The sequence below is a fragment of the Capsicum annuum genome, chromosome 4 (genome assembly GCF_002878395.1).
Source record: "Capsicum annuum cultivar UCD-10X-F1 chromosome 4, UCD10Xv1.1, whole genome shotgun sequence".
Lineage (NCBI taxonomy): Eukaryota > Viridiplantae > Streptophyta > Magnoliopsida > Solanales > Solanaceae > Capsicum > Capsicum annuum.
In genome coordinates, this window is record NC_061114.1 from 192,605,196 (window position 1) to 192,623,257 (window position 18,062).

At 28.5% G+C, this 18,062-nt stretch overlaps 1 protein-coding gene and 1 long non-coding RNA gene across 2 annotated transcripts; one reads left to right on the forward strand and one right to left on the reverse strand.

The window, feature by feature from the left end:
- The first annotated feature begins 739 nt into the window (after positions 1-739).
- On the forward strand, positions 740-3,840 carry LOC107867617 (peroxidase 12). The gene is made up of 3 exons (XM_016713933.2): positions 740-1,100; positions 2,495-2,689; positions 2,992-3,840. Exons 1-3 carry the CDS (start codon positions 846-848, stop codon positions 3,616-3,618), a joined length of 1,077 nt encoding a protein of 358 aa, XP_016569419.1. The 5' UTR covers positions 740-845; the 3' UTR covers positions 3,619-3,840.
- LOC107867618 lies at positions 883-5,080 on the reverse strand. Its single transcript, XR_001673250.2, has 2 exons — positions 4,876-5,080; positions 883-1,121 (listed from the first exon to the last, which is right to left on the reverse strand). It is a non-coding gene; the product is annotated as an uncharacterized LOC107867618 (long non-coding RNA).
- Between the last annotated feature and the right edge of the window lie 12,982 nt (positions 5,081-18,062).

The window sequence follows — 18,062 nt, forward strand, 5'->3', positions numbered from 1 at the left end:
TTATTATAATTATTTATACATTTTGATTTCTCTAAAAAATGATAAAAATATCGATTCCATTGTTGAATTGCATATTTTAAATTAAATAGTTTTTTAATCACTTGAAAATTGATATTGTATATATCAATTAAAATGAATTTTAATATTCTATATTGTATGAGTGATATGTGTTTAAATGAAGTGACATAAACAACAAATACTCTTTTACTTTAACAAACTTAATTTGAAAGTTTTTATTTCTAGCTAAATAAGATGTAGTAAGATTTTTTGTAAACACACACGACATAATCATAGGAAGACACACTCAAAAAAATTAAAGCTAAATAAGATGAAAGTTTTATTTTTAAAATATACACGATATAATCATGAAAATGTACACACACACACAAAAAAATTAAGTTAAATAAGATGAGAGTTTTATTTTTATGAATAAATATTTAAAGTTTGAAAAGAAATTATATATAAAAAAAAAGTTAAATAAGATGGGAGGTATTTTGGTAATTCATTAATTTATTCTTAGAAATTATATCATGCATATTATTTTGAATATTACAAACCAAACACTCAATAAAAATTAATCTCTGTATAACTTATTCCATCATAACTAATTCCAACATAACTTATATTCACACCAAACGACCCCTAATGTTATAACTTATATCAACCTTACTAATCTTAGCATTACTAATATGTCTTATTCACTGCTATAATACATACCATACGAAACAATCCCTTGGTGTTGTGGTTATTAGTTCATTATTACTTCCTTCAAGCTATAAATATAGAGCCTAGCTAGTTATGGTGAACCTTCATCAATTAGCCTCAAAAGACCAGCAACTAATAATATGGCTTCAGCTAGCCTAACTTGTTTTGCTTCTTCACTTGTATTGATCCTTTCTGTTTTTCTTACGGTCCATTTTCAAGTAACAGATGCTCAAGGTACTCAACCAATTGTGAAAGGTCTTTCATGGAATTTCTATGACTCTATTTGTCCCAATGTTGAATCCATCATCAGAAGGCGTCTCCAGGATGTTTTCCGGCAGGATATCGGCCAGGCTGCTGGCCTTCTTCGCCTTCACTTCCATGATTGCTTTGTCCAGGTACTGACTTGAGTCTAAGTTCTATGCATTGATGATGAGAAAATAATACTCTAGTTACTTATAAGATAATAGCAAGTCTGTTAATAATTTTATTGATAAACACTCATAGTAAAAATACTACTTCCTCCGTCTCATTTTACTCATCCCAAATTTTCTAATTTGATTTCTCATTTTATTTGTCATTTTTCATTAATCAAGGAAAAATATCTTTTTTTTTTCTTTTTTACCCTTAGTATTAATTATTTTTTCTACAAATTAAAATATAAACAATATTTAATAGAAATATTATGATAAAATAACTATTTATGTTATTAATTATTTTTTTTTAATTTTTATACAATATTAAATTGGGACGAATAAAATAGGGATGGAGGGAGTACTTTCTTTGTTTATTGGTACAGATTTTTTTTTTTTTTTTTAAATGAAACACTCTACTTTGTGTGGCTTAAAAGTTTCCAATTAAGGTAACATCAGAACTCAGAAGTATAGTGTTATTGTGTTGAATTTTAGAAACATGCCACTCTCTTTTGAAATAGACTAAAAAAAAAAAAGTATGTCACAAAAGGATTAATACGAAAACAGACACTTAAACTTGGTCTTAGCTGGCTAGTAAGCACTCAAACTTAGCTTGGTCTTAACTGTCGAAATAATATTTCAACTCGTTCCCACTGTGTCTTGTGGACGTACGATGCCGACATGACACATAACTTTTGAAGATGTCTAGATAATCATTTTATAAGGTGGTGTTCAACTTACACACTAAAGATGAGTTAAGATTTATAAATGTGCATAATCAAAGTTATAGTTCCATGGCCAAGAGGGATGGACGTGTTCGCGTGAAGTTTTTACTTATCGATTGAAACCAAATTTGCATGTGTTTTTCCAAATTAGAACAAAGAGGTGCGAGTGTGAGAGGCGTGAAGCCGTAACAACCTGATCCTAATAAGTCAATCAAAAGTCATAATATAACTATCAGATAGTGGCGGAATCATCCTTTTGGTTAAGGGTATTCATATTTTTCCTTGGGCAAAAAACAGTTTAAAAGTCAAAGTAAATAAAGTACTGTTGCACCTGTCAAGGTTCAAACTCGGGTTGTTGATGCGAAAATGTACACTCTTCATTACTGGACTATGCTTCTCTAGTTTGTCAAGAAACATGTATATAATTATAAATATCTATATTTAACCTATATACTTAAAAAAAAATTTCGTGTTCATCTGATCACCCTTCGTTGGTTGTGGCTCCGCCACTGCTATCAGATTCAACTCCCCGTTATTCGTGATGAAATATTATTCATTGTCCTGACTTCTTGGTTCTTGCTTAGATAAAATTTAATTTCAATTAAAAAAAAATTATTACAGAACACTGATATATGTGCCGCTTTTTATATACAGGGTTGTGATGGATCAGTACTATTAGATGGTTCAGCGAGCGGACCAAGTGAAAAAGATGCACCTCCCAACTTGACTTTAAGACAACAGGCTTTTAGGATCATCGAAGACCTTCGTCGTCGTGTTCACCGTGAATGCGGTAGAGTGGTTTCTTGTGCCGATGTTACTGCCATTGCTGCTCGTGACTCTGTTTTCTTAGTAAGTATATACGTCATGTCATGCATTTATTGATTTAACATACGTATTTCATAAGATAAACTTTTTTCTTTTGCGGAAAAAGTCTTGAGTCAAACTTATGACCAATACGTCAACATGATATAGTACAAAAACCTCAAACTATTGACAAGTTTCATTTCTCAATAATGTTCGCATTCAAGTGTACGTACCAGGTCATTAAGTTTTAGGTTAACTGTCACATCATTAATACCATGTCATTTCTTTACTGAATATCCATTTATGATACATACAACTAACCTGATTGTGTAAATACTTAAATGCAGTCTGGTGGCCCGGACTATGATCTACCATTAGGAAGAAGGGATGGACTCAATTTTGCAACAATAAATGAAACCCTAGCCAATCTTCCACCACCATCATTCAACGCAAGTTTAATTCTATCTTCACTTGCCACCAAAAACTTCACTCCCACAGATGTTGTTGCACTTTCTGGTGGTCACACTATTGGTATTGGTCATTGCGCTTCTTTCACTGACAGACTTTACCCTAATCAAGATCCATCCATGGATAAAACATTTGCCAACAACCTTAAAAGAACATGTCCCACTACAAACACCACGAACACGACTGTCCTAGACATCCGATCACCTAACAAGTTCGATAACAAGTACTACGTTGATCTCATGAATCGACAAGGGCTATTCACATCGGATCAAGATTTGTACACGGATAGAAGGACTCGAGGGATTGTTACAAGTTTTGCCATCAATGAATCACTTTTCTTTAAGGAATTTGTGAATTCCATGATCAAGATGGGGCAGTTGAATGTGCTGACAGGGACACAAGGTGAAATTAGGGCCAATTGTTCTGTCAGGAATTCTGCTAATTATGATTTGTTTCTTCCTTCTTCTGTTGGAGAAGAGAAACAGGGAACTTGGTCAGAAATATAGCATAGCCCTTGTGATTATTTCTACATATGTTATGTTTTTTGAGGCAAAATATAATACGTACCTGTTTTGTCCTTGTGGGCTAGTGTTTTGTCGGAAATGTGTGCGTAGTGAATAATAAAATATCCATTACTATTCCATCAATCTTAGGCCCACTTATTTGCTCTAAATAAAGATTTTAATTTTAGTTCTTGAGATTCCAATAATCAAGGGATTTATTTTCAAGGTTTGTTCATTTTTGTTCTTTAAATTCCTTTTTCTAGCTATTGTAAAAAAATAGTAATCAACTCAGATTGCATACTGATTTTATATATATATATATATATATACCAATTAAATAGACAAGTGGATATAATATAGTTAGATAGATAATAATAAGTAATATAGACAGATAATAAAATAAAATAGACAAGTGATTAGATGGATAAATAATAATAGATAATATAAGCAGATGATAAATAAAATAGACAAGTGATTATAATAAAGACTGATATATAATAATAATAATAGATAATATAGACAAATAATAACAAAAATAATAAATAGTAACTAGCAATATAAGTTTAAGTATATATATATATTCTTTAGTATATGTATTATAATATATCGTAGATTATATAGTTAGTACAATACTATAGATAGGTAAATATAGCAAGCAAATTATTATAACAAGTTATTAAAGCAGGTAAGTAGTTTTTAGGTTATTGAAGCAGGTAAGTAATATTAAGATATTAAAGCAGAATTATTGCGGTTATGTTTTAATATGGTGTAAAGTCATACTCAGTATTCCCTTCTTCGTTGTCTTTAATCCAATGTAAGTGTTCAAGTCATAAAGATCTAAGTATATTTTCTCCCAATATATATTATTTTAGCATTTTTTGATTTTATTTTTTTAAATTTTTTATACCATGTTCATCTCTTTCTCTTCAATTTTAGGTATTTTAGCAATATCTTCTTTAATCACACCCCGGGAGAATAACAACAGTTCTTTTTTCATCTCTTCGGACTTTTCAAGTTCCTAGAAATTTACAGATTAATCTATCGTTATTGCTTAAACACTAAGAGAATAACCATATACTGAGGGTATTTTTATAAGTAATTTACAAATTTTATAATATAAGAAAACTGGCGGAAAACCGCCGGCGATCCGGATCTTAATAATAATAAAACACATGTGAAGAAAAATATAAACTTGATTAATTCAAACATAATTTACAAACTTGGGAGAAAAATACAAAGACCTAGGTAACTACTACTTACATGTCTTAAGGAAAAAGTGAGGTTTCCCTTTCGGGAGTTTCCTGAAAACTTGACAGCTACTGGAGAATGAAGAACTAAGAAAATTTTTCACACTTTTCATGCACTTCTTTTTTTTAAGTAACTTACAAACTTTTGAAACTAAGAAATTTAAAGAACTTAAAGAAAACTAGAGAACTTTCTCACTTTTAATTTTTTCTTGCTTTTTTCTCTCTCTTTGGTACATGTTTAAGTCTTTCATAAAGGAGGTATTTATAGGCATTCTTGGACTCCAAATCCTTATACTTTGTGGACTTCAAATCCTTACATAATATGCTAGATAAGATTTTTGGCAAGTTGGGTGGGTCCAATGGCTAATGTCTTACTTTAATTCTCCTCCGTCCATTTATTTATCTGATATTGCATACGTCTGTTATTTTATCTTTTGTAGATATCGTCATTTCTTACGTATCCAAATTGTGTAAAGCTTCTAAGTCAAACCCCATTGCTGAATCATCATCTGCGTTTGGGTCTTGAAAAAATTGATCCATTGTTGAGTTGTATTCTTGTTCATACTCGTCACTGTCTCCGTCTGATAATCCAAGTCTTATTCATGTTCTGGGTGATCTTGTCTCTTCTCTTGGAATTAAGGAAATTCTGGGTCTTTGTTCTGGTGGGTCTAGATTCATTGCTATTTCCTTAGGCAATTGTTCTGCTAACAACTTTTTTATTGAGTCTACTACTATTTTTTCTATATTTATTTTTTCATTTTTCTTTTTTCTTGATGAAAATCCCTTTTTATTCTAAGAAGCACGTCCTTCATCTATTGTCTGAGTACATGTGGTTTTAAAACTAGCTGGGAGTATTCTCCCTATACTTTTTGACAAAGTGTCAGCCATCAACAGATTTGACGAATCTTTACTAGCTACCGTTTGAGCTGGACTAGTTGTATCATTACTCGATACAATGGGTCTTGCTGTATTCATTGGGGAAAGTACACCCATTAACGGATTTGAGAAGTCTTTACCAGCTACCGTTTGAGCTGGACTAGCTATATCATTACCTAATACAGTGATTTTTTCTATTTTTAAAGACTCTTTGGCTGGGTCTCATAAATTGACTGAGTTTGTTGAGAAAGTTCAAAATGAAGGATTTTTATACGGTCTTGTAAAATATTTGTATGTTCTAACATTTTTCCTTTTTCTTTCACAAGGTTTTCATTATTTTGTCTTAAAACTTCATTGGCTTGATTCAATATTTTAAAATTTTTGATCATAGAGGAACAATGATCACAAAATATAATTTTGTCTGTGTCTTTATTAATATTATATTGAGAAATTTTTTTTGTTTTTGGTCTTAAAGCTGGAGTAATAAAATAATTAGGTTCCAGATTTCTCCGGGCATAGTCTAAAGTCTCTGAGAGGTCATAAAAACCTTTATAAAGAGGTGTTTTATAATCTTTTATGGCGTCCATTACCTCTATCCAAGTCTGGAACATGCCTTGCTGCTGTCCTCTGAGAACAACATAGAATTTAAACCTGTTAGAAATATTTTTCTTAGTGAAATAATAACTTAATGCATTTAGAGCCGAAACAAAATAACTATTGTCTCTTCTATTATACGCTATGCATAAATTGTCTAATAGATATATCTGCGGCTTGTCCACTTGCACATCTGGCTTCCGTCTGAAAGTTAAGTTGGATGGTTCGTAACATACCAAATTGTGAGGTCCAAAAATTATTCTATCTAATTTTGGTTGTTCTAGCATCGTAAGTGGTCTGAAATGAGTGTTACTTATTAGTGTCTTTAGATAGTCTTGAGATGATGAGGCTCCTACCTTGCCTTTTCCTTTCCCTGTATTTATACTAAAACAAAAATCGTTAATTTTCTTCTTTAATAATCTACTTAGTTGATTTGCTAAGTTATTATATTTTACTTTAATATGTTCTAAAACAATATTATAAATTGAAGTAGCATCGAGGAAATTTAACCATCTCCTTTTACTACTATTCTTATCTTTTATTTTATGATAAAACTATACTATAGCCTCGCAGTCTGTTCTTACTAGTATTTCGGGCTTATTTAATATATAAAGTTTAAAACTATTCAAACCGTAAATTACTGCTAATGTCTCCGTATCTATGCTATTTAATTTTCTATTTTCTTTATATTTTCCACTTGAATAAGCACAAATTTTTTCATCCTTTTTATCACTATATTTTTTAGGTTTTGCTTTTAATACTATTCTCCACCCTTGAAGGCTTCCATATGTCTCAACTATTAAATAATCTATTTCTAATGGTAATATTAAGTCTAGAGTGTCTTGTATCATGCGCTTAAATTGTTGGACTAATTTTATGTCTTCAGTAGTAAAGGATTTTTGGCCTGTCGATCCTGTTTTAGAGTATAGTGGTCCTGCTATTTTTCCTAAATCTTTAATAAAAACTCTAGCATAATTTAATAATCCTAAGAATTTTTGTAAATCTTTAGTTTTGTCTAATTTATCTGGCATTTCTAAGACCTTTTTAGCTATGTGTGGTTGTAATTTTATTCTACCGTCTCCAATAATTACTCCTAAAAAATTAATACTATTTTTACATAATTCCATTTTCTTTCTGCTTATTATTATTCCATTATCTACAAATAATTTAAAAACTTATTGTAAATGTCCTAAATATTCTCTCATATTATTACTTAAGACTAAAATATCATCTACATAAATTAATACAAAATTTTTATAGTCTCTAAAAATACTATTCATTTTTCTTTGAAAAATTGAAAGAGCTGTCTTTAATCCAAACTTCATGACCAGCCATTCAAAATGTCTTTCTGGACATGTGAAAGCTGTCCATTCTATACTATCTTCATGCATTTTAATCTGCCAATATCCAGATTTACAATCAAATTTACTAAATACTTTTCTTTCTTGTATTCTATTTATCAATTTTGTTTTGTCTGGCAACTTATATCCATCCATTACAGTATTATCATTTAGTCTTTTATAATTTATTACCATTCTATTTTTTCCTCTTACTATTTCACTATGGTTTCTTACTATGAAAGCTACTGACCTATGTCTTGATGTAGATCTTCTAATTATTCCTAATTCTAGTAGCTCTTTTATTTGTATTTCAAAGTCTTTGAGGTCTTCATCTATAGCTTCTATAGATGCTGTTTTTATAGTATATTCTGGATTAATTATTTCTAATTTGCAGGTAATTTGATTGGAGTCCCAATGTTGCATAGGTTTTTCTCCAATTATCTCTAGTTTGTCTAGGATTTGTATAATTTTTTCTAAGTCTTTTTGATCTTTTATTACTCCTATCTATTGTATACCCTTCTTAAAATTGTATAATTCTCTATCCATTTCTATTAAAGTATAGTCTTTTTCTATTTCTTCTACTACTAATAAATCTTGTAATTCTTCATACATTGTTGCCTTTTTATTATCATTACATGTACAATTTTTTCTCCTTTATCACATTTTAATGGTATTTCGGGTTTTATTTGGTCATCTGAGTTTTCATCTGGCTTATCCTTAAGAAAATGATATTTAGTTAAAGTAGGTTGTGTCTGCACTGGTGAGTGGGTGATATTACGAGCGAATATTATCCAATTTTTTGTAACTAACTATCCTCCATTATTTTGTACCATAAAGTCTAATCCTAACACAACGTCTGCTTTTATGTTTAAATTTCTAAATAGTGTTTCACTAAGTGTATATGATGGTTGGTATAACTTTTCACAAGTATTAATAAAACTTATTTTTGCTTTTGGTATATAGTCTGTATAGGTATTATATGTTCCATCCATTTGCATGGATTCTTGAGATTTTGACAATTTTTTAATTAATTTTGCTGGTAAAATTCCGTTATTTAAAATGCTCCTTGTACATCCTGAATCAACTATAACTAAAGTCTCAAATTCATAGTCTTGAATTTTTATTCTTGCTAAAACTTTGACTATACTAATTTTCTTTTCTTCATTACATACCATTCCTTTAAATGGTATCATCATTGATTTTTTCTGTCTAACTCTATTATTTTTAGCAAATGTATTTAATAATTCTACTTCTAATAAATCTTCCTCTGTAATTACCTCTTTATATTTTTTGAGGTTATAAACTCTCTTTTCTAATATTTTTAGTCTTTTCTCTAATTCTAATATTTTATTGTTTGGTGTTTTAATTATTGGTTCAGATTGTTTCTTGTGAAAATTACTTAAATTGTTTGTTGATTTTTGAATTTTTAAGATCTCTGCGGTTTTTTCTATACATTTTATGCATCCTTCTTTGTAACATTTCCTACATTTTGTCCTTTTGTTCTTACTTGGAAACCATTTACAAAAACAACACTGATTACTGTCTAATCATTTTCCTTCCTCAAATTCATGTTCACATTCTTCTATCAAATTTACTAATTCATAATAGTCTGGAGTTTGTCTTTTCTAATCCTATTTCATTTATAAATTCCTCTTCTCCAGAAACTGAAGAATCAGATCTAATTATTTCTTCTTCAAATACTTCCATACTTCTAATAGAGTATATACTTTCATTATCTGACATATATTCATCTACATTTATTAAATTTTTATTTACATCTTCTATTAATTGTGCATTCCTAGATTTATTATTGATTCTTCTTGGACAAGTATTTGCTAAGTGCTCTATGCTACCGCAAGTAAAATATTTTAATTTATTTTTATAGGTTCTACTGGTGTTATGTTTTCTTACATATTTATCCTTATCTAGGTATGACTTCTTTGCAGTTGATCTTCTTAAATAATATTTCTTCTTAGGGCAATAGTCTTTTTTATATGCCTTTCTATATTTTTTCTTTTGATAATCTTGGTCATAATGTTGTGTAGTATATATGTTTTTACAAAATCTGTATCACTTCTTTTTTATTATTTTTGTATCTATATATTTGTACATTTTCTTTTAGTATATCCATTACATGTTGTATTCTTTGTCTTATTGACCATGCGTTGTTTGGGTTTTATATTACTCCTTCTCTCTTGGACCATTTTTCTTCTCTCTTCTAGAGCCCCGGGTAATTTATTAAATAATCTAGCTCCTAGAGTCTGATCAAATGAGTTTTCACTAATTGTACAATAATAAAAGTAATCATTTAAAAATTCTTTTATTCTTGACCAGTGATTAATGCTTAGTTGTTCTAGATTTATTAAAGCTCTTTGCTGTAATACTCCTAATCCACTATTGGGATCCTGGCCTATTAGTAGAGTATGTACTTTGTTTACAAAATTGTATGGATTTGAGCCTAGTTCTGCTAATTCTTGAAAGTCTTGTGGGAATATTATCTTATAAGCTTCTCAAAGTGCTTTAGTACTTTCTCCTAGAAATGTTTCTAAATATCTATACATAATTTCTGCATCTGGTTCTTGATTACCCTGTATATGTTGTATGCAGTCTGCTACAACTATATTTTTTCGTATGTCTATTACATTATTCCATGCCTGAGGGTCATGAGCTGATAAATTTAGAATTTTTTCTTTATTACCTCCTTCTTGTAATCTAATGAGTTCTTCTATTGACATTCTTTTTCCTCTAGGTTTTATGTCTTGTTCTGTTAGAGTGTTTGGATTTGTTCTAAATACTCTACGTCTTGGTAAATTTCCTATTGTTAATGGTACGTTTTGCATACCGGTTGTTCTTTGGAAAGGTCTTGAGGAACTTGCCGCGCTTTTCATAAATTCTTTTATACTTTAGTCTATACTATAAATCAATTCTGAGTCTTCACTTTTTATTTTCTTTTTACCTGTATAATCATAATTATCTGTTCTTAATTCACATTTTATAAAATGCTCTTTCACTTCCTCAAGGTCTAAGTTTCCTAATTTATAGCCTGTGCATTTAAATACGCTATTATTATTTATTTCATATTGAGCTTCTTCTTTTATTATAACTTTATTTACTTCAAAACCTTCTTCTAATATTTCTATATTCATAAAATTAGTATTCTTACATTCTTCAATTTCTTCATCAGTCTCTTTCTCATTTGTATATTGGTAGTCTGTGAATCTTACTGAAGCTTTTCCTTTACTGTTTATATACATTAAATGATCGGTTGACTTTAGTATTTCTTTCTTAGTAAATCTTTCTAAATTCTATTCTAATCCTGCATATTTTTCTGAGTTTATTTTTAGGGATTTCAGTAATTTAATACCTTTATTTCCCATTAAAATTACTACATCGTCTATTTTTAGATTAAACTTTATACTACTGTTAGTGGCAAGTTTTTCTATAAATCCTACACATATAAGTAAATTATTTTCATTATTCATTTCTTCACATCCTTTAATCTGTACACCTATTTTAATATGCTTTTCGAATTCTAAAGTATTTATCATATAGTCTGGACTACAATAAAAAAGTCCTCCATTATTAGTCATGTCTACTTTTGTTATTCCTATTATAGTTCTTTCTGAGTCTGACCATCTATTATCATATATTGTGATTAATACTTTAGTTCCGATATTTTTTCTAGTTAATCCTTTTATGCCTATTACTATTAATCCCATGTGCATATAATCCATGTTTAATTTTATAATTTCTTTTAAAGAGTCTGAGCTTATTAAATTTATGCTACAACTATCTTCTTCGATAACACACATCTGTTCTTCTCTATAATGCCTATATAGTTGTGCTCTTGAAAACATTCCTTCATTATATAATGTTTTAACATTTAACAATTTTAATTTATTTTGTTGAAATAATTGTATTTCTTTATCTACGTCTATTACCTCTTCTAACTGTTGTCTTGAAGTCATTCTTGGGTTATTTATTATTTTTGATAGCACATTATTTGTTAAACTGTTTTGGGTAAAACTTGTTCTTTGCTTAGTAAAACTTGATCTTTGTCTACTTGGGGATGCTGAAAAAAGGTCCATGCTTTTGGCTTAGTTGGTTTAGTTATTTTAACTTTTTTTAATTCTTTTTGAGGGGTTATTTCTATCCTTTTTAGTTGTTTTATTAATTCTTCTATATTTTTATCTTGACTGTCGTTTTATTTTTGTTTTTCTAGGTTCTTATTCAGTTCTAATAGTAACAAAATTATAATATTATTTTGTCTTATGACTAAAAAATCTGCTTTTTCCTGAGGTTGATGATTTGATAATCCTTCGGAATTTGGTTGGATCTGTGCTGCCTTTTGTAATATTGCTAGATAAAGTTCATCTTAAAGTATATAATTCATGAGAGTATTATATTTTATGAATTTCTTTTTGTACCTCTTGTAATACTACACTTATTTCAAGATTTTTCAAATTACCTTTGTCTTTATTAATTAAAATTTTAATTTTTTTTTATCTAATTCTGCTTGTTGATTCTTTAAGAAATCAAAATTTAATTCTATTTTATCTAACAATTTCTTTTGTTTTTTTTGCAGGTCTTCTAATATCTCTAGAGTTTTTAATATTTTTGTATTTTCTTGTTGAGTCTTTTCTCCTAGGTTTATTATAAAATTTGTAATGATATTTAATTATAGATTTTCTCCATGTAATGTATGTTCTCCGTTGTTAAAATTACATCTAATAAGAGAATTATCTTTAAAACGTCTATATTTCTTTTCAGCTGTGATTGTTAGATCTAAATATTCTAGCTTCTCTAAATTATCTATTTTTTCACTACCATTCTTTATCCTAACGAGGGTGTATTGTTACTACACTGTTTTCTAGCTGTTTGTATTCTAAAATTTCTATAGTCTATACAATATCTAATACTTTCCAATCTACCCTTTAGCAAACTTATATGATTTATGCAATTTACTAAATTTATAAAGTCTGAAAAAATGATTGCTTCTGGTAATTCTGTAGTTTATTATTTCTATTTGGTTTATTAGTCTTTTTTCTATTCTTAAAATATCATTTCTTTGTCTTATTTCTTTATATAAATGATTATATTCTCTTTATATTTGTCTCGCAAAGGGATGCGTTTTCATGTATTTTTACCATAAAGGAATAATTACTTGGTCACAACGTCTCTTATAATGGCTTATTCTTTTATTATGATTAGATATGTCAATACTAATTCTCTGTAATTCCCAACTTATTTCACTTACATATTCTTTGAATAATTGTGATTGTGAAGTGTCTATACATTTTAATAAATCTAAACAAATACTTAAAAATATTTCTAGTTCTTCTTTTTCTGCCTTTTATTTTATTTCTTCGTTTAAAAATCAATATCTTAGTCGTATATCATTAGCAAAAAGATATCTTTTCATTTATTATTATTTCTAGTCTTAAGATGTTTTATTAAATAATATTCTAATTCGGATATTGTAGTAATTAGTTTATCTAAGGTTATAAGGTCTTCTTTTGTAGTACTAAGTCTTTTATATTCTTTGTATAAAATATACAAATTATTTTTGATTTCTTTTAATGTTTTTGTATTTTTAGGTGGTATATTCATTAAGCCAAATAAAAAGGGTGCATATCTCTTAAAATCTTATCTATCCAAAGCTCGTGGTTAATATAAGCTATTTGTTCTCTAACTTCTCTTAATCTATTATCTATCTCTTGTAATTCAATCCAAACTTCTTCTCTAGATTGTGGAGAAAGTTCGAATAATTTAATACTTAATTGTTTATGTTGCAATAAGACATTATATATATATTCTTGTTAATATTATATACATAGAATACATATTTAGTATAATATGTACATATACTTATACATATATTCACTACTTATATATATACTTACACACACACACACACACACACACATATATATATACTTAGACTTATATTGCTTATATATATAAATACTAGTTACTATTTATTATTAATTTTATTTTATTATTATTATTATTATTATTATCTATTATCTGTTTATTATATTGTCTATTTAATTGTTATTAGTATCTTTCCTATTATTATTATTATTATTATTATTATTATTATTATTATTATTATTATTTATCTATTTGTATTAACTCTACTTGTCCATTTTATTTTGTTATTTATCTAGCTATATTACATCAACTTGTCTATTTGTGTCTTTATTATTATTGGTAGAGATAATTAGAGAAAAACCTCTGCAACATTGGACCTCCAATCAAATTACATGCAAATTAGAAATAATTAATCTAGAATATACTATAAAAACAACATGTATAGAAGCTACAAATGAAGACCTTAAAAACTTTGAAATACAAATAAAAGAGCTACTAGAATTAGAAATAATTAGAAGATCTACATCAAGACATAGGTCAGCAGCTTTCATAGTAAGAAACCATAGTTAAATAGTAAGAGGAAAAAATAGAATGGTAAAAATTATAAAAAACTAAATGATGATACTGTAATTGATGGATATAAGTTACCAGACAAAACAGAATTAATAAATAGAATACAAGGAAGAAAAGTATTTAGTAAATTTGATTGTCAATCTGGATATTGGCGGATTAAAATGTATGAAGATAGTATAGAATTGACAGCTTTCACATGTCCAGAAAGATATTTTGAATGGCTGGTCATGCCGTTCGGATTAAAGACGGCTCGTCCAATTTTTCAAAGAAAAATGGATAGTATTTTTAGATACTATAAAATTTTGTATTAGTTTATGTAGATGATATTTTAGTCTTAAGTAATAATATGAGAGAAAATTTAGGATATTTACAATAAATTTTTAAATTATTTGTAGATAATGGAATAATAGTAAGCAGAAAGAAAATAGAATTATGTAAAAATAGTATTGATTTTTTAGGAGTAGTTATTGGAGACGGTATAGTAAAATTACAACCGCACATAGCTAAAAAGGTCTTAAAAATGCCAGATAAATTAGACAAAACTAAAGATTTATAAAAATTCAATTATGCTAGAGTTTTATTAAAGATTTAGGAAAAATAGCAGGACCACTATACTCTAAAACAGGATCAACGGGCCAAAAATCCTTTAATACTGAAGACATAAAATTAGTCCAACAACTTAAGCGCATGATACAAGACATCCCAGACTTAACATTACCATTATAAACAGATTATTTAATAGTTGAGACAGATGGAAGCCTTCAAGGATGAGGAGCAATATTAAAAGCAAAACCTAACAAATATAGTGATAAAAAGGATGAAAAAATTTGTGCTTATTCAAGTGGAAAATATAAAGAAAAGGAAAAATTAAATAGCATAGATGCGGAGACATTAGCAGTAATTTACGGTTTAAATAGTTTTAAACTTTATATATTAAATAAGCCCGAAATACTAGTAAAAACAGATTGTGAGGCTATAGTAAAGTTTTATCAGAAAATAAAAGATAAGAATAGAAGTAAAAGGAGATGGTTAAATTTCCTAGATGCTACTTCAATCTATAATATTATTTTAGAACATATTAAAGGAAAAGGTAATAACTTAGCAGATCAACTAAGTAGATTAATGAAAGAAGACAACTAATGATTTTTGTTCCAGTATGAATACAGGGAAAGGATAAGGCAAGGCAGGAGCCTCATCATTCCAAGACTATCTAAAGACACTAGTAAGCAACACTCATTTCAGACCAATTATGATGCTAGAACAACCAAAATTAGATAGAATAATTTTTGGACCTCACAATTTGGTATGTTACGAACCATCCAACTTAACTTTCAGACGGAAGCCAGATGTGCAAGTGGATAAGCCGCAAATATGTCTATTAGAAAATTTATGAATAACATATAATAGAAGAGACAATAGTTATTTTGTTTCAGCTCTAAATGCATTAAGTTATTATTTTACTGAGAAAAATATCTCTAGCAGGTTTAAATTCTATGTTGTTCTCAGAGGACAGCAGCAAGGCATGTTCCAAACTTGGATAGAGGTAATGGATGCCATAAAAGATTATAAAACACCTCTTTATAAAAGTTTTTATGACCTCTCAAAGACTTTAGACTATGCCCGGAGAAATTTGGGACCAAATTATTTTATTACTCCAGCTTTAAAACCTGAAACACAAAAATTCATCAATATAATATTAATAAAGACACAGACAAAATTATATTTTGTGATCATTGTTCCTGTATGATCGAAAATTTTAAAATACTGAATCAAGCCAATGAAGACAAGATAATTAAAACCTTGTAAAAGAAAAAGAACAAATGTTAGAACATATAAGTATTTTACAAGACCATATAAACGTCCTTCATTTTGAACTTTCTCAACAAACTCAGCCAATTTATGAGACCCAGCCAAAGAGTTCTCCATGTTCTTTAAAAATGAAAAAACCCACTGTATTGGGTAATGATACAACTATTCTAGCTCAAACGGTAGCTGGTAAAGACTTCTTAAATCCGTTAATGGGTGTGCTTTATCCAATGAATGCAGCAAGACCCACTGTATCGGGTAATGATACAGCTAGTCCAGCTCAAACGGTAGCTGGTAAAGACTCATCAAATCCGTTGATGGCTGACACTTTGCCAAAAAGTGTAGAGAGAATACTCTCAGCTAATTTTAAAACCACAGGTACTCAGCCAATAGATGAAGGAGGTTCTTCTCAGAATTAGAAGGAATTTTCATTAAGAAAAAAGAAAAATTAAAAAAGAAATATAGAAAAAATAGCAGTAGACTCAATAAAAAAGTTGTTAGCAGAATAATTACCTAACAAGATAGTAATGAATCCAGACCCACCAAAGCAAAGACCCAGTATTTTCTTAATTCCAAGAGAAGAGACAAGATTACCCAGAACAGGAATAAGACTTGGATTATCAGATGGAGACAGTGACGAGTATGAACGAGAATACAACTCAGCAGTGGTTCAGTTTGCCCAAGACCCAAATGGAAACGATGATTCATCAATGAAATTTGACTCAGAAGCTTTACACAATTTGGATACGTAAGCAATGGCGATATCTACAAAAGACAAAATAACAGACGTACGCAATATCAAATAAATAAATGAACGGAGGAAAATTAAAGTAAAACATTAGCCGCCAGGCCCACCCAACTTGCCAAAAATCTTATCTAGCATATTATGTAAGGATATATTCTAGCTTCTTTAAATTATCTATTTTTTCACTACTATTCTTTATCCTAATGAGGGTGTATTGTTACTACACTATTTTCTAGCTGTTTGTATTCTAAAATTTCTATAGTCTATACAATATCTAATACTTTCCAATCTACCCTTTAGCAAACTTATATGATTTATGCAATTTACTAAATTTATAAAGTCTGAAAAAATGATTACTTCTGGTAATTCTGTTGTTTCTATTATTTCTATTTGATTTATTAGTCTTTGTTCTATTCTTAAAATATCGTTTCTTTGTTTTATTTCTTTATACAAATGATTATATTCTCTTTATATTTGTCTCGCAAAGGGATGCGTTTTCATGTATTTTACCCTAAAGGAATAATTACTTGGTCACAACGTCTTTTATAATGAATTATTATTTTATTATGATTAGATATGTCAATACTAATTCCCTGTAATTCTCAACTTATTTCACTTACATATTCTTTGAATAATTCTGATTGTAAAGTGTCTATACATTTTAATAAATCTAAATAAATACTTAAAAATATTTCTAATTCTTCTTTCTCTGCCTTTTGTTTTATTTCTTCGTTTAAAAACTAATATCTTAGTCGTATATCGTTGGCAAGAGGATGTCTTTTCATTTATTATTATATCTAGTCTTAAGATGTTTTATTAAATAATATTATAATTCAGATATTATAATAATTAGTTTATCTAAGGTTATAGGATCTTCTTTTGTAGTACTAAGTCTTTTATGTTCTATGTATAAACTATACAAATTATTTTCGATTTCTTTTGATGTTTTTGTATTTTTTGATGGTATATTCATTAAGCTAAATAAAAAGGGTGCATATCTCTTAAAATCTTATCTACCCAAAGCTCGTGGTTAATATAAACTATTTGTTCTCTAACTTCTCTTAATCTATTATCTATCTCTTGTAATTCAGTCTAAACTTCTTTTCTAGATTGTGGAGAAAGTTCGAATAATTTAATACTTAATTGCCTATGTTGCAATAAAACGTTATATAATTATTTAAGTTGTTCCTTTAAATTTCTCTGAGACCAATAATATTCTGAATCTAATATTATTAAACGTTCGTAGGATCTAGGCTTTCTTTTCTGAGTTCTTTAAAACATATATAATAAGGTCTCCTAGAATCTTAAAGCTCTAATACCAATAATAGTAACAACAAATATATAATAATAATAATAGATAATATAGACAGATAATAACAAAAATAATAAATA

What these genes read in the sequence shown, in the direction of transcription:
- LOC107867617 (XM_016713933.2), top strand. Translation starts at nt 846, where the DNA reads ATGGCTTCAGCTAGCCTAACTTGTTTTGCTTCTTCACTTGTATTGATC. An exon ending in TCCATGATTGCTTTGTCCAG is followed by an intron (nt 1,101 to 2,494) that starts GTACTGACTTGA and finishes TTTTATATACAG; the next exon opens with GGTTGTGATGGATCAGTACT. An exon ending in CTCGTGACTCTGTTTTCTTA is followed by an intron (nt 2,690 to 2,991) that starts GTAAGTATATAC and finishes ACTTAAATGCAG; the next exon opens with TCTGGTGGCCCGGACTATGA.